This window comes from Puma concolor, chromosome B3 (genome assembly GCF_028749965.1).
Source record: "Puma concolor isolate L17-30 chromosome B3, mPumCon1.1.hap2, whole genome shotgun sequence".
NCBI classification, from domain to species: Eukaryota; Metazoa; Chordata; class Mammalia; order Carnivora; family Felidae; genus Puma; species Puma concolor.
In genome coordinates this window covers 67,921,982-67,940,173 of record NC_141672.1, presented here as the reverse complement: position 1 = coordinate 67,940,173, position 18,192 = coordinate 67,921,982, and the positions used below count along the sequence as shown (strand labels likewise).

General features: G+C 35.9%; 1 protein-coding gene across 10 annotated transcripts in view; it reads right to left on the bottom strand.

Annotated features, from left to right (window-relative positions):
• Positions 1-18,192, bottom strand: part of HECTD1 (HECT domain E3 ubiquitin protein ligase 1) — a 93,781-nt gene that overhangs the window by 8,221 nt on the left and 67,368 nt on the right. For 3 of the 10 annotated variants that reach the window (XM_025918556.2, XM_086709973.1, XM_086709980.1), the window contains 11 exons: positions 15,202-15,335; positions 12,506-12,628; positions 10,527-10,683; positions 7,694-7,916; positions 6,542-6,596; positions 6,139-6,321; positions 5,545-5,752; positions 5,375-5,460; positions 5,030-5,157; positions 2,579-2,780; positions 960-1,097 (listed from right to left, as the gene is read on the bottom strand). In XM_025918556.2, coding sequence (XP_025774341.1) covers positions 960-1,097; positions 2,579-2,780; positions 5,030-5,157; positions 5,375-5,460; positions 5,545-5,752; positions 6,139-6,321; positions 6,542-6,596; positions 7,694-7,916; positions 10,527-10,683; positions 12,506-12,628; positions 15,202-15,335 — 1,637 coding nt within the window. The remainder of the gene's footprint in view (positions 1-959; positions 1,098-2,578; positions 2,781-5,029; positions 5,158-5,374; positions 5,461-5,544; positions 5,753-6,138; positions 6,322-6,541; positions 6,597-7,693; positions 7,917-10,526; positions 10,684-12,505; positions 12,629-15,201; positions 15,336-18,192) is intronic. The other 7 variants (XM_086709972.1, XM_086709974.1, XM_086709981.1 and 4 more) reach the window with 3 other exon arrangements.

Sequence of the window (18,192 nt, the reverse complement as noted above, 5' to 3'; positions counted from 1 at the left end):
CCAGTGAAGAAATGGGCAGAAAACATAAATAGACACTTCTCTAAAGAAGACATCCAGATGGCCAATAGGCACATAGAAAGATGTTCAACGTCACTCCTCATCAGGGAAATACAAATCAAAACCACAATGAGATATCACATCATGCCAGTCAAAGTGGCTAAAATGAACAAATCAGGAGACTATAGATGCTGGTGAGGACGTGGAGAAACGGGAACCCTCTTGCACTGTTGGTGGGAATGCAAACTGGTGCAGCCGCTCTGGAAAGCAGTGCGGAGGTTCCTCAAAAAATTAAAAATAGGTCTACCCTATGACCCAGCAATAGCACTGCTAGGAATTTACACAAGGGATATAAGAATGCTGATGCACAGGGGCACTTGTACCCCAATGTTTATAGCAGCACTTTCAACAATAGCCAAATTATGGAAAGAGCCTAAATGTCCTTCAACTGATGAATGGATAAAGAAATTGTGGTTTATATACACAATGGAATACTACATGGCAATGAGAAAGAATGGAATATGGCCTTTTGTAGCAACGTGGATGGAACTGGAGAGTGTTATGCTAAGTGAAATAAGTCACACAGAGAAAGACAGATATCATATGTTTTCACTCTTATGTGGATGCTGAGAAACTTAACAGAAGACCATGGGGGAGGGGAAGGAAAAAAAAGTCAGAGAGGGAGACAGCCAAACCATAAGAGACTCTTAAAAACTGAGAATAAACTCAGGGTTGATGGGGGGTGGGAGGGAGGGGAGGGTGGGTGATGGGCATTGAGGAGGGCACCTATTGGGATGAGCACTGGGTGTTGTATGGAAACCAATTTTACAATAAATTTCATATTAAAAAAAAGGTCAATAATAAAAAAGTTCGAAAACCTGGCTTAAATTCTGAAAGCATAACTTATTTTTAATACTTTCTAAAAGCAGAATCACAATCACAAAATGGGAAATAAATCTTACATGACGAGATTCATCATCTGGAAAGTTATCATCACAAAGCCACGCTCCCAAATCAGTTCTCTGGAATTCTGCTGCCACCAGAGCATAAAATTCTAATGTAGGGCCCAAGCCAGTTCCTTCTTCTCCTAAAAATTCAACCTAAAATATGAACAAATTGTGGGGGAAAAGTGAGCTTAAAGAAAATGTTTCAAAATTATCCCATTCTTACCAAATAATACATTTTTTTTAATAATAGCAGAATAGTATAACAACACAGAAGTTTTATTCTAGTTTTTCTAAAAAGTATATTTATTGTACACTATTACACATTTAAACACCATGGTGAACATTGTTCACAAAGTGACTGATCTCTCACACCAACTTTACAAAATAGATTTTCATCCCTTTTGTTACACCAAAGGAAACCAAAGTTTAGATAAAAAGGTTAAATTATTTGCTTGAGGAAATGATGGCACACAGATTTGTCTGTGTGCCTATATGACACCAAAACATAAACTCTTCCTCTAGTCCTGACTTGAGGAAATTACTTCCAAGGTTTTTGTGTCCATACTCTACATAGTCCCCAAATGATGTGAGAGGCAGCTTACAAAAACATACAGTGCATGGTAAAAAAATAAAATAATTAAGGATTTTCTACTTAGAGGAATATATGGGTAGGAAGAATAAGATGAAAGCAAATAGAGTTTAAAGTGAAAGCCATAAGTCTCATATACTTTCTAAAGATACAGCGTATCTGTCACGATCAGTCTCTGATCCAAAAGATAAACTAAGCAGCTGGTTCATATTTGTGACAGAACAGAGATTTCTTTCATTGTCCCTCATAGAAGAAAGAATAAGCATATAGGATATGCTCGACAATGCCTATGATAACATCTGTACAGAAAATACATCATGTTTTATACTGCCATTTATTATAACAGCTCTGAATACAGACCCATGGTATAATGCCAAGCACAGTTTAATATAAAACAGTATGCTCCAAAAAAATGTGTATATCTAATAGCATAGCTTAATGTACAGGTAAAACTGAGAACATCAAAAAAAATTTTTTTATCTTTATTTATTTTGTGAGAGAGAGAGACAGACAGAGCATGAGCAGGGGAGGGACAGAGAGAGAGTGAGACAGAGAATCTGAAGCAGGTTCCAGGCTCTGAGCTGTCGACACAGAGCCTGATGTGGCACTTGAACTCACAGACTGCCAGATGATGACCTGAGCCAAAGTCCAACGCTTAACTGACTGAACCACCCAGGTGCCCCAAAATTGAGACTATCAAAAAAATCCTTAGTGAGTGCTATTATTCAGTTCATTAAGAAATGAGAAGTATCCTTCTCATTTGCTTCATTAAGAAATGAGAAGTATCCTTCAAAAAGACCAAGCATTCTCCTACCCCAAGAGGGAAGATACTCTTTGCTACTCATCAAATCAAAAGATCCTAACCTTTAAGGAGGTGAGCTGACATCCTATTTCAAAAGATGTTCTATGAGAGGGAAAGGCCTTACACAGAGGGCAGAGAAATCCTTTCCCGTTTCTATCTAATGCAGTTTGCATGCTGTGGAACAAACAGGTTGGCTGGTTCTCTGTCATTCCTGCATACTAAAAGAAATTCTATGTGCGGTACCTCAAGAACTGATTTCCGATCTGCATGTATTTGCATGACATTCTCAGCCCATTCCATCAGAGATTCACCACGTGGAACTTTTACTCTTTCATGCTTGAGACGACCCACTCGAAACTCCCCAGGATCATCTCGCCTTACACTACTGGTGGTCCTTGTTCTTTCCACGGTGGCTTCACGTCGGTTTTGTAACCACACTATTGCTCTGAAATAGAAAAATACTCATGTAGCTGTAACGTTCAGTGATAGTTTGAATGTACTACTAAACCAGCAACATAATTCCAAGATAAGAATTTTAAGTTGTATTTTATTAGGTGAGAAAATACAGTAAACTTTTTATTGTATCAATTATTATTTCCTCTCTGAGTTAAAACATATAAAGCTCTTTTATTATTTTCCTTAAACAAATTGAGGAAGTACTTGGGCCTGCATTTTTCCTCTTTACCTGAGTAATTAACAGATCAAAATAAAGGTCTCTGGTCCAAACCACACAGAACACATAAAAATACACACAAACTGGGGATTAAAGGAATAGCATAGGGAATATAGTCAATAGTACTGTAACAGCATTGTATGGTGGACAGATGGTTGCTACCCTGGTGAGCACAACATAATGTACAGAGTTGCTGAATCATGGTTGTACACCTTCAATTAATGTAATATGGTGTGTCAACTTCAATTAAAAAAATAGACAAACTTATAATACACAAAAATACAAGCAAATGATTTCTTAACTATCAGAGAAACTATAAAATGGTTAAGCTGACTTAATTATTACTGTGATACAAACTGAAAAATGCTACTGATTTTAAAGTATTTTCTTTTGGGGATACCCGGCTAGCTCAGTTGGTAGAGTGTGCAACTCTTGATCCTGGGGTTGTTAAGTTCGAGCCCCATATTGGGTGTGGAGGTTACTTAAAGTAAAATTTTTAAAAAATAAAAAAATACTTTCTTTTGGACAATACAGAGCTAACCCACCCTAGAGGGTGGGAGAATCTTGAACTAGAAGGAAGAAAATGAAAGATTTGCTCTCATGTGTGCTACAATTTGTTGTCAAGCCAATCAGCTATAAACTCTGAGAATCAGTTTCCTCATCTATAAAACAGAAACCATAACCAATGCCACTTATGACCACAGGGCTATGATCTCATATGTACAAATGATTTGTAAATAGTGTAACTATCATTATACTGCTCCATTTTAAATTATAACTTTTCTACTTACATCTACTTCGAAAGTATTCTGGGTACTCAATCATTCAAAAAATATTACTGAATACCTCCAATGTGCTGTACATACTGCTTTAGGAACTGCAGCTAGATCAGTGAACAAAAACTGCCAGAAATTCCTGCCCTCATCAAACTTTCATCTAGTGGAAGCAGACAGAAAAAAAGAAGTATAAAATTATGTAGTATGTTTGAAGACTGTAAGAAAAAAATGATGGCCAGAAGGAAGGAACCTTTCCATGTTATCAAAGGTATTCATAAGCATTTAATTTGGTATTCCTGAGATAATTTATGTAAGCTACTTAATAAACTGTATTGTAAATGCTGATGGAAAACACAATACATCTGATCCTTGAGTAACATAGGCTTGAACTGCATGGGTCCACTTATACGTGGAATTTTTTTTTTTTTTTTTAAATAAATAACAGGACTACACACTTTTCTTCCTTATGATTTGGGACCTGGTGGCTCAGTCGGTTAAGCGTCAGACTCCATGAATGAGATCATGGTTCTTGAGTTTGAAACCCAGCATTGGACTCTGTGCTGACAGCTCAGAGCTTGGAACCTGCTTCAGATTCTGTCTCTCCCTCTCTCTCTGCCCCTTCCCCACTCACGCTCTGTCTCTCTCTCAAAAATAAATGTTAAAAATTTTTTTTTAATAAAAAATGAAATAAAACATATTATTTTCCCTAGCTTACTTGTTCCTAAGAATACAGTGTAGGTGTGCCCAGGTGGTTCAGACACCCTGAGGTGACTCCTGATTTGAGTCAGGTCACGATCTCACAGTTTGTGAGATCATGCCCTGCGTTGGGCTCTCTGCTGACAGCATACAGCCTGCTTGGGATTCTCTCTCTCAATCTCTCTCTCTCTCTGCCCCTACCCCTCTCGCTCACACTCCAAATAAACAGACAAATAAAGAAAACTTAAAATACATGTTAACTGTTTGTCATCAGTAAGACTTCTGGTCAATAGGAGAAGTCAAAAGTTATACTTTTTTAAATATGATTTTCAACAGTGCAGAGGGGTTGGCGTCCCTAACCCCACATTGTTCAAAGGTCAACTGTAAGAGAGTACATATCCAACTGGAAACCAAAACGTGTTTCAATATTGATAACTCTTTATAAGAAAACAAGATAATATATTCCTTCCATCAGTCCTGACATAAAGTATACTTGCACATTTTGAGCTTATTTGACATTAAAAAAATATTAAAGGACACATTTCCTACCTTGACGCACCAAATGCTGTACATGTGAAATAAAGCTGTCTAGTTTCAAATGGTATTAGAAAAGGACACTTGCTGGTTAACTGTTCACACCAGTCTGGCAGAGCCCCACTTGCCAATGCCAATGGTTCCTGTAAATTAACAAAAAACAATGTCTTAAGCCAATTATTTACAAAGACAAAAAGGAGTTCTTAAAAGTAATTAACGAAGAAATTAATGCAGCAGACCATATGGTCTAAATCACTGAATCAGAAAAACAGTAGAGATGGTGGAAGGTAGAAAAGTAAGAAGAGAGAGTACTTGAAAGTCCAAAAGTTACAGACTGAAGAGTTCGACTGAGTTTATTACCTCAATCTGCTGCAAAATTTTTGTTGTGATTTTTTTGCTAGTGAATTCATCTGGTGGAAAAGTAAACTGGGGCTGCTCATCACCTTCTGTAAAAGTAATAAAATTAATAGAAATATAAACTGACTTCCTTTTTAAAATGCCATAGAAATGAAACAAGGATTCTTACGGACCTTCTTGGGATATTCTTGAATAAGGGTCACTTGCAACTATATACAGAATACGCAGCAGCTGAAGGACATCTTCCACTCCACAAGAATTCTGACCATTACCGGCTTTGGCCTGAGGTTGTTCTTTCGTCAAATTAAGAATATCACTACTCTGAAGGGTAGAAATGGCCCCCTGGTTTAATCCAGACTTTGTTCCATGCTCACAAAAATCCTAAAGAAAAAATTAGCAAACTAGCCATTAATCACATTTTCAAGAAAAGCAATATATCATACTATTAGTATTTGAAAATGCTGAAATTTTTCAAAGAATTGCCTTCTTTTTAAATAAAAACACTATTACCCAAATTGAAAATCAATGTGTTCTAAACCATTAGAGCTCCCGAATAAACTATAACCACTGTAAGCTATAGTTAAAACCATGTACTTAGATCCAATATCACAAATCATATTTGAAATTTTAGTACTTGGCATATTAACAACATTAATTCAACCTCATTTTTTCAAACATGTCCCAATGAACCTTTTTCTTAAGAATCTTAAAAAGCTGCAAACAAAGCACAAAGCCATTCCCAATTGTGTTTTGAAGCCAATATATACCTTATATGCAGCTATGAGCTGAGAACAATTTCTGTTTTTCCTAATACTTTTATTAGTGCCAGTTAATTTCCAGTGGCGCAGGAAAGCGGCGTCTGCATTCTTCTGCAGGTAGGTTATCAAGTCATTCTTTGGTAATTCATCAGTGCCAAGGTACTGTTCCACATGCTCTATAGACCAACAACCCTACAATAGGAAAAACCAAATGTTGGCCTTTCCTGATTAAAGTCTATGCTATTTCACATGCATTACATAAGGTAGCTTTAAAATCATGCATTTAACCTCATCTAAAGAATTCCATGTTAGTAATTTTTTCCCCTCAAATGTTCAATTAAAAGTATCAGTTTTTCTTTATTTTTCCCTTTTTTCACTAAGTAGCCAAGAAGACCCATTTAATATAACTTACCATTTTTCCATTTTCTTTCTCTTTGTCAGAATCCTTCATTTCTCTGTACATGATTCTAAACATGAAGATATTTTTCACATTAATTCATAAATCAAATGATTTGTGGTTATTTCCAATAAGGCTTCAATTCTTTAAAAGATATATGAACGATGTCATTCATTAGCTGTATGTTTAAACATTAAACTCAGGGAGAATTTATGAAAATAAATGTGTCAAACATGGGGGAAAGTAGCAGAAATCATGTTTCTGAAAAAGAGCTACTATTTACAAACTTAGCAGAATTGCAAAGAACGCATACATCAAACCTAGAACTTTTAAAGGTATGAAGTAATACATTATGTCATGTTATAACTTTCATATACTGTTGTAAAAATAAAAAGAGATGAGAAATGGTTTGCTTCTGGGTCAAGATAGAAAAATAGGATAGGAATAACATGGACCAGGAGCACTTATATTCACACAGGCAGTGAAGATCAAATTTGAAACTTTAGTAAAAATTGAACAGGGTGGGGGAAATACCCTGACAACCTTGTGTACTCTCTCAAAAGGATCTACATCACTTTATTAGACATTATATAAAATTATCAATGATGTTAACAAAACATCAGAAAAATAAGTTTACATAAGGATGATTGTTAAGCATTATTAAATTATATTAAACTATATTATATAAATAATTATTATAGGGAATACTGAGCACCCAGACAATATTGAAAACACTTTATGTATATTAATTCATTGATTCCTCACAGCTACTCTCATTTTACAGATTAATAAATGAGGCACCAAAATATTAAATGTGCCCAAGTTCATTATTCATTACTTGTTCAACGAATGAATGAACAAAGAGAGGTAGATTTAAACTTGCAAACCCCAAAACAAATAACAAATAGAAAATATTTAGTACTTCATACACAATCCCAAAGAGCTCAACAATTATTACATAAGATATTAGTCTAGTTTATTTCTAATTAAACCAGTTGAAACCTTAAACCATTCTACATCATGTGTCAGAAACACTCTTGTCTGCTGCTGTAAACCAAGAGAACAAGTACCATTTTGTTTCTACAGGAAAAAATACAGAACTACAATGCTTCTTGGCTCATGTACCATGAAAATATTTACTTAAAACATTACGTGAAAATCTCTTACGTGTATGTTGGCTCCCAAATACGCCTAAGTTTATCTGATTTCACATTGCCATTACAGGACAACTGAAGCAATTTTTGTACATAGTAAAAAATAGTTGATCTGAAATTAGTGAGTGGTAATTCAACTTCACGAGTTGTTCCAAGACCTGTTACTTTCAAAGTGAGGGCTAATCGGGGTGATGGAGTACATTCAACTTCTTCCAAGAGCTCTGAATGAGGTGTTCCTAAAAATAAGACATCAAAAAAATTACACTAAAACAAACAGTCCAGAAAGAACACTGCACTGGGAGACAAAGCTACATGGTATCTAAACTCTTCTGCCATTTATTAGCTAAAGACAACAACTACTTAGGACTCTCCTGGCATCAACATTTTCGTTTTTTAGAAATGAAAACAATCAACCTAGGTTACTTAAAGATGGCACTAAAGCTGCATTTATACATTGGATAGGGATCTCTCATTATTACAAGAAAACACATGCCACTATCAACAAAGCCAAAGTATGGAAAGAGCCCAAATGTCATCGATGGATGAATGGATAAAGATGTGGTATATATATACAATGGAGTATTACTCGGCAATCAAAAAGAAAGTATGAAATCTTGTCATTTGCAATTACATGGATGGAACTAGAGGATATTATGCTAGGTGAAATTAGTCAGAGAAAGAAAAATATCCTATGACTTCACTCGTATGAGGACTTTAAGACACAGAACAGATGAACATAAGGGAAGGGAAGCAAAAATAATATAAAAACAAGAAGGTGAACAAAACATAAGAGACTCTTAAATATGGAGAAAAAACAGAGGGTTGCTGGAGGGGTTGTGGGAGGGGGTATGGGCTAAATGTGTAAGGGGCATTAAGGAATCTATTCCTGAAATTATTGTTGCACTATATGCTAACTAATTTGGATGTAAATTAAAAAAAAATATTAAAAAAATTTTTCATTTAAATTAAAAAAAAAGAAAACATGGTAACTGTATGATTTCAGAAACATTTTATTCTTATAAATGAGAAAACTAAAATTATTCATAATTCTACATCGAGAAAAAAACCACCTACTGAGAAAACCACATACTCTGGTCAATGACCTGCTCATGTTCAATGAGTGGATTGTGAGGTAAACACCCACACCCACACCCACATACAGGTTCATAGTGTATTTGGTGGTGCAATCTTTTTTTATTAGTTCAGGAATTTTTTCCTCATATCATGATAGAGTCTTTTAAAGTATTACTTTATTCATTGCATGGCATTCATACCATTATACCTTAACTGAACCATATCCCTGTTATTATACATAATAAAGGTAATTTCTAATTTTCTGACAATATAAATAATACTTCTACAGTCATCAGTATATATAAATCTGGGTACAGAGCCAGTATTTCTTTGGTATAGACTTTTAGTAATAACAATATGAAATATATTGCCAAAGAGCTCTACAGAAAATTTGTAGAAATTTATATTGTAGGAATTTATATTCCCTAGCATAGGTTTTTCTTTTTTGAAGGGATCTTGGAATATCTTGATTCAGTCTATACGCATCCTCACCATAAAACATTATACTACGAAGCATATTTACTTCCATATTTAACACAGGTATCATTCTATCATGTAAAGAATACATTCTATACTTAATCAACATTTAAGTCTTCCTTAAGGATAATATACTGAGTACAATACTGACGTTTATTGAAGCACACACCAACTGACATGCTAATAACCTTATATGTTTTGCCTCATTTAAATCTTTTAATTACCTTGTCAAACAGAAACTATTATTTTCTACACGTAAGAGGTGAGAAAATTCAGGCTTACACTGATGATATGCTCAGTATATTAGCTTCCTATTGTTGTTGTGACAAATTACCATCAACCAGGTGGTTTGAAACAACTAGTTCTAGAAGTCAGAAATCTAAAATGGGTTGGCAAGGCTTTGTTCCTTTTTGGAAGCTCCAAGAAAGAATTTGTTTCTTTCCCTTTCCTAGCATCTAGAGGCTGCCCATATTCCATAGTTCATGGCCCCTCATCACTCTTATCTCAGCTTCCTGTTGTCTAATCTCTTTCTCTGTCTCAGACCTTCCTGTATTCCTCTTATGTGGACCCTAGTCATTACACTGGACCTACCCAGATAATCCAGGATAATTCTCCTATCTCATCTGCAAAGTTACTTTTGTCAGGTTAACATTACCTATTCATATATTCTGGAGGTTAGGACCTACATGCCTTTGGGGGCTCATAAGTATGCCTACCACAACCAAAATAGACTTGTAAGAGAGAGAGTTACCAGGATGAATAACTCCAGAAACCATAAATGAAACCACTATACAACATTTCTTTTTCTTTTTCTTTTTTGCTTTAAAGAGAAATAGAGCAGAGGAGGAGCAGAGACAAAGGGAGAGAGAGAATCCCAAGCAAGCTCCATAGGGTCAGTGCAAACAAAGCCCAAACCACAAGATCATGACCTGAGCTAAAGTCAGAAGCTTAATCAACTGAGGCACCCCATACAACTTTTCAAAATAAAATCTGAACAGGAATAATTCATAGCAGTTCAGATCTAGTGGAATACAGGATATAAACAATCCACCTTTAAATGAGTCTTCCTTTAAAAATTACACAAATACAAAACAAAGTGCTTTAAATATACTGTAATTTGCTCCTTTAAAAATAATCTCATTTTTAAGGACTTGTGGCTGATATACAGTTTTTTTCCTGCAAACTTTTACTTATCAACCTGCACATATAAATAGCCACTTACTTTCCTGATTAGATATAACTACCTTCTTTGGTATCTATTAAATTTAAATCACAAAAACTAAAATACACAGTACCTGGGGGCGGAATCTCTAGATCAGTTGTTTGTTGGACATTAGTCCGACCAGGTCTAGGATCAAAAGCAGGAACCAAAGCAGAAAACTGCCGCTTAAGCACATAATCATCATCCCATGTTCTCCGACGTCCTCCTTTAGTTTCATACTCTTCTTCTTCCTATTAAAATAAAATTCCACATACAAACAAGATAAAACTTTTCATTATTACAAAAGTCATTATTACAAAAGCTATCTATTTCTTTTTTTAAGTTGATTTATTTATTTAGGGAGAGAGAGTGTGTGTGCAAGTGAGCAGGGGAGGGGCAGTCAGAAAGGGAGAGAGAGAATCCCAACCAGGCTCCAGCTGTCAGCACAGAGCCAACATGGGGCTCAAACTCACGAACCCTGAGATTACCTGAGCTGAAATCAAAGAGCCGGATGTTTAATCGACTGAGCCACCCAGGTGCCCCAATGTGCTATCTTTAAAATAAGGTGTATAATAAATACTTCTCTATAGGCATTACACTTCCTTATTTAGCTGTATTTCTTTTTTTTTTTTTTCAACGTTTTTTTTTTTTTTTTATTTATTTTTGGGACAGAGAGAGACAGAGCATGAACAGGGGAGGGGCAGAGAGAGAGGGAGACACAGAATCGGAAACCGGCTCCAGGCTCCGAGCCATCAGCCCAGAGCCTGACGCGGGGCTCGAACTCACGGACCGCGAGATCGTGACCTGGCTGAAGTCGGACGCTTAACCGACTGCGCCACCCAGGCGCCCCGTAGCTGTATTTCTTAAACACACAGTGAGCCAATATAAACATGTATAGGCACATACATTTCTTAATGATTTAAGCTTACCAAAAAGTAAGTTGCCTTAGTGGTGGTTACATAGAACTACACATGATAAAATGATAAAGAACCACATACATACATTGCACCAATATCAATTTCCTGATTTTGATATTATACTCTAATCAGGTACGATGTAACCACTGGAAGAAATTGGGCAAAGGGCACAAGACTGCCCTAGTATCTTTGCAATTTCCTGTGAATCTGTGAACTTATTATTTTTAAATAAGTTGCTTTTTAAAAAATGAAAATTTTATTACATACTGAATTATATACAAAATATAATGCTAGGAAGTTGCTTTAAATAATGACGGGACAGATTAATCAAACACGTTTGATAAAGTGCTAGTAACCACTAGAATCAGATGATGTGTTAGTGGGATTCCATGCACTATTCTACTTTTAGAATGTTTGAAAATTTCCCTAATGCAAGTTTTGAAGGAACATTTTCTCCTCCCCTTCACTATTACTATCAACAAAAAAAGAGTTCAATGAATTATAGATGTTGCAAATGTCTGATGTAAAAAGTAACAATTATGTATGTACTTAGAGAGACACACATAGCCCCTCATGTTCTGAATACTTAATTAAAATTAACTTTTAGAACAATCAAAGGTATACTTGATAGCTCTGTAGCCAGAACGTTTGGGTTTTAGTCCTAGATCCAAAACTTCTATGTTTGACCTTTACCAATCACTTCATCTGAAAATCAAGACTAATAAGAACCCTCAAAAAGTTGTTAAAAGGTTTTAATTAGTTAATACACTTAAAGTATTGAAAACAGTGCCTAGGACTTAACTAATGATCAATAAATGTTTAGCTAATAGACTAATATTATCTCTACTACTGAAAACTATAAATCTTAGATTATAACAGTTAATCATTTTAATATATGTTCACTGCTACCCAAGGGTCAAAATGAAGGGTTTTCAAACAAGAAACTCCTTTATGCATTATGCCAGAGCAACCATGGACTCTATCTAGAAAACAGAACCGAAGCAGTAAGGGAAATTTCTTTTTGCTAATTCTATCTGGTAGCTAGCTTCTTAACCCCCACCCCAATCTCCATATATTTTTCTAGACATTTTGGTTGATGCCTTGCTCTGAAAGGAAGACAAATACACTGAAGGGAAGAGAACCATTAAGATATTACCTGCTCCCCAATAGGTCGGCTCCCTGCTCCAGCAGGGACTTGTGGCAGCTGCGAGGTGACAGCATGGTGTGTTACATCAGAGCGGGAGCCAGCTCGACGCTGTAGGGATGGACGTCTCAGAATCTGAAATAAGAAAATGTGAACAGACATGTCTAATTATTTAACACCTATATATATCCCCATTCAGACTTAACCCCAAACTATCAGCCCCTATTATCAAAACTATCTTGGGGTGCCTGGGTGGCTCAGTCGGTTAAGTGTCCGACTTCGGCTCAGGTCATGATCTCGCGGTCCGTGAGTTCGAGCCCCGCGTCGGGCTCTGGGCTGATGGCTCGGAGCCTGGAGCCTGCTTCTGATTCTGTGTCTCCCTCTCTCTCTGCCCCTCCCCCGTTCATGCTCTGTCTCTCTCTGTCTCAAAAATAAATAAACGTTAAAAAAAGAATTTAAAAAAAAAAAACTATTTTTAAAACACTTCATATTCATTAGCCATCTTCAGAAAATTGAATGCTTTATATTCAACTTACATTGTATACTAACCTTCACAAGAAATATGCTATTGTAATCTGTTTTTAAGTAATATATACTAAAAGCATTTCTTGAGAGTTTTTCACCCCATTAAAACCCAACTTTATGAAATTTTTAAAAATCTACTAAAATTTTATAAAGAGAAATAAAAAATATACAAGTTATAATAAAGGGTATTTGCAGACAAAAGTTCAGTTTGAAGACAATCATAGTGGTTAGTATTAAGAGTCTAGATCAAACTTTCTAAGTGTGGGTTCCCATTTTTGTACTTAACCTAACTAATTAGGACATGCTTTTTTTTTTTCTATGCTCTAGAAAAAATAGATATAGGGACTCGTAGATATAAGGACTGATGAAAATAATACACGGATACTGCCTGCAATATACTACATACTAAAATATAATTATTGTGGAAGAACCATGAAAATTATATTGTTTAGGATTAGTGCAGTTCTTTACACTTTTAAATCAGTCAAAACATCAGCATGTGACATTGTAGTATTTTCCAAATACTGTAAAACCTTGGATTGCAAGTAACTTGTTCTGCCAGTGTTCTGCAAAACAACATTTCTAATAAATTTTAATTTGCTAAGCAAGCAATGTCTTGCCATATGAGTAGTACATGATGCCAAATGTCACATGATCACAACTGAGTCAATGGTTCTTCTCTCTCACTGTGGACTGGAGATGATCATCTCCCATGCTCAGATGCTTGGTCTCAGGTCGCGGTGTTTGGCAGAAATGTGATTTTTTAGAATGTTGGAAGGTACCCACAACTGGCACTAGTGTATTTGTTGTCACTTCAAAGCACCTATGGACAGTACTTTGCTTTTCCATACAAGCATAAGCTTAGGAATGCTTTGCTTCATTCTAGGTCAGGCTGCCTGCAGATATAGACCCTTTCCTCGGCTGCCTTATTGCCGGTTACATTAAATAGAGTATATGACAAGAGTTTATTAATACTACACTGTACTCAACATCCATGCAAGTGCATACCATGGCCCCCCTGCAGAAAAAGGTTGAAAAGAAAGGTAGTAAGGAGATGATTACAGTCAAAATTAAGAAGGAAATCATCAAGAAGTACAAACGAGGTAAGCCAGTGGCCGAAACTGCAAGATTTCATAAGAAGTTTACGTCTGCATCTGGTCTACAGATGAGGAGGAGAGAAAGGCAGAGAAATCCCTCATCTCAATAAGATTAGGGAAATGTGTAAAATGTGGGAAATTGCAAAATTGTGTAGAAAAGCACCACCCGAATAAGGCTATAGCAATGTGAGCAATGAATCTGTTTAACAACAATGCAATGTTACATTTTGGGAAATCATCAAAAGGAGGCAAAAGCATGTGTCATTGGATAGTTTCCTCGTTAAAGATGCACAAAAAGAGGGGCGCCTGGGTGGCGCAGTCGGTTAAGCGTCCGACTTCAGCCAGGTCACGATCTCGCAGTCCGTGAGTTCGAGCCCCACGTCGGGCTCTGGGCTGATGGCTCAGAGCCTGGAGCCTGTTTCCGATTCTGTGTCTCCCTCTCTCTCTGCCCCTCCCCCGTTCATGCTCTGTCTCTCTCTGTCCCAAAAATAAATAAACGTTGAAAAAAAAAATAAATAAATAAAAAAAAAAAAAGATGCACAAAAAGAAAAAGATTCCATCGAGCCAACAGCAGTGAGTCCGTTAGTTCCGTTAGTGATAGTGAAAGTCATCCTGCATAATAACCCTCCTCTCCCTTGTCTCCCTCACACCAGCCACAAAGGTTTTCAAAGGTAAGTGCAGGTTAATTTATCTTCCTTCTTATTTTCTATTTTCTTTATTATTCTGTATTACATTACAGTATTGTAATCATTTTTTATATGAATATTTTTGGGTTGTGGAACAAATCATCTGAATTTCCATTATTTCTTACGGGGAAATTCGCTTTGATATGCAAGTGCTTTGGATTACAAGCATGTTTCTGCAATGAGTTATGCTTGTAAACCAAGGTTTTACTGTATAACCGATACATTTTCTTTTAAGGGAGATATGCTCAGATTAAAAGTGCTTTTCTTAATTAACCACGCTTTTCATACTCATGCCATTATTTCCTTGCTTCACAGTTTAACCAGGACTTTGCTTTTCCTCTCTTCATTCCAATTATTAACATCTTATATTAGTTAAGAGAATGGGAGACACTCTCTCTACCATAACCTCCTCGTATTCTTGGTCCTCCTGATTGTCATCTTCATTCTCATCATCTTCCTCATCTGGCTCAGGCAAGTCTTCATCATCATCTAGCTCAGCTAATAGAGTACTGGCACGGCAGCTATCCAGGAAATCTGGAAAAGAAAACCAACAACCTTACTGTCAACACAATTAACAAAGCATGATAAGGTAACTTTGCATATTGGTTTTACAAAACAAAAGTAAAATTCAAGACAGACAAGTATAAAGACCACATATAGCAACGCCACCCTTCTACCACCACGAAGACAAAATGAGTAATACTGGTCACAAGCATGGCAGAAAACAACAGGATAAAGTTTGACCATAAACTAAATGCAAGTCTACAAAATCATAATATAAAAAAAGGTCAGCAGTATGGGCTAGGTTTAAAAATAAGAATCCTATCACCATTCTCTTTATAAGTCACAGGAAGCACAACATGGTGCAAAGAGAACACTTTGGAGTCATTCACTCTCAAGAAATATCTCTATTGAGTACCTACTCTATTCTAAGAACCGTGACAGGCACCAGATATACATAGTTGTGAACAAAACAGACCTGGTCCGAGCCCCCATGGAATTTATAGGGGAGAGAGACATTTAAAAAACAAACAAATGAATATATAAATAGGAACTGGGGTGCCTGGGCAGTACAGTCGGTTAAGTGTCCAACTCTGGCTCAGGTCATGATCTCGCCATCTTAGAGTTCAAGCCCCATATCAGGCTCTGTGCTGATAGCTCAGAGCCTGGAGCCTGCTTCAAGTTGTGTGTCTCCCTCTTTATCTGCCCCTTCCCCGCTCACACTCTGTCTCTCTCAAAAATAAACATTAAAAAATAATAATCAATAAATAGGAACTGTAAAAGACTGTAAGAAGGAAAAGACAGAACAAAGTTAATCTGAGAGACCTGGGATGTTCATAACTGCTTAAGGACACTACCTATCTACTATGGAGTAACATATGCACTGTCTTTCCTATTATCTATATTCCCCCCAACCCCCAATGAAGACTGTATCAGATAAACATGGTCCCACATAATGAAGATGCTGATGAGCTGTTCTTCACAACAAATGAAAAGAAAAAGTAATAATGAGGCTAAAACAGAAGTTTTTACTGGATACAAAAGAAAAAACAAACTTCTATGGATAAAAAGACACACTCTATATTCCAAAAGAACATTCAGAAGACAATTTATAACTGCTTTGTAGAATCTTCTATCTGCAAACCTCTGAACCAAATACATATTTTTTAAGTCCAATAATTACACAGGACTGAAATTCAATACCTTTTATTAGAAGGCTAGTAGAAGAATGAGGCCCAATACTATAAGCAATTAGTTTCTAAGGCACATATTTTTTTTAACATTTTCATATTCTGGAGTCAGAATGTGTCTTGCAAGCAATGGCAAGTCTCAGCTGAATTGTCAACATTTTCTCCTTAGTGACATAAAATAATTATAATTATTGCCATCTTAAATTTGATGAAATATATTACCCTTAACCCATGTAAGGTACCATCCTACAATTTAGGAGTGGTCCTCATAAATGTGATGTGGTAGTACACACACAAAATCAATTCCACTTTTGGTTTATTTTCAAAGGAACATAATCTGACTGAAATTCCATCTCTCACATGTTATAATTCACTGAAGCCAACGGCTTTTTTTTTTACTCATCTTCTTATTTAAACAGCTCCTTATTTCATAGATTTGACCATATCACAGAATCATGTTCCTCGAAACCTAATACGGTAAAAGTTTGCATACATAAAAATTATTCTGTAAGGCAAATGTTACCCTGATCCTTGACAGAAGCACCCTTAAGATAAATCTTCTAGTTTTAGGAATGTAAAAAAAGGAATTTATAATCATGTAACATTAATTTTCAAAAGGCAAATGGGAGCCCTAATACTTTTTTAATATTCTTTACCACCAGCATACCCACAACATTTTTAAGTTTCACATAATCAACAATTAAAGTTTCAATTAAGTTAACAAGTAACCAATGAGTAGGGAGGGGCAGAGGGGCGCCATGAGAAAAACTAGAGTAGAATATAGCTTATTCGATGAACTTACATTACTTTGGTGTAATCATCATCATAATTTTGCTATATACACATTTAATAGGTAAGGTAGATACAGAGAAATGTAATGATCTTCCTAAAACCAGAGAACATCAGATCCAATTCTTGGCTTGAAATAGGGGAGGACACATTCAGAGGAAAACAAACACACATGAAAATAAGATTTACACACTCCATGTTAACTAACTAGAACTTAAATAAAAATTTGAAAAAAAAAAGATTTATATAAAAGAGTACTTAAACTGTATCTTCATATAAATGTTCTTTTATTTGAAATTACCAAATTTAATTTTTATTTTATTTTTATTTTTTATTTATTTATTTATTTTTAAATGTTTATTTCTGAGAGAGAGAGTGAGACAAAGCGTGAGTGGGGGAAGGCCAGAGAGACAGAGGGAGACACAGAATTGGAAGCAGGCTCCAGGCTCCGAGCTGTCAGCACAGAGCCCGACGCGGGGCTCGAACTCACGGACCGCGAGATCATGACCTGAGACGAAGTCGGACGCCCAACCGACTGAGCCACCCAGGCGCCCCTCAAATTTAATTTTTAAATAGAACAGGCACTGGCATCAAGAATGTATGTATGTATGTATGTATGTATGTATGTATGGTAAAAGATATTCCAAAACAATAATGACGGAAGTGCAACCTTTTTGAAAGGCAATTCAGCAATTACTTCTTTTAAAAATGTATCTTAAGGAAATATACAAAAATACAGTTCAAGATGCGGATTCATAACAATGTTTATGGTAATGAAAGGGTGTGATTTAAAGGTCCAAAATGGAGAATTTATTAAATAACAATTGCATAGTCTAACAGTGGAATATATGGCAGCCACTTCAAACACTGGAGAAATCCATCAAACAATATGAAAATAATTTTACAATGTA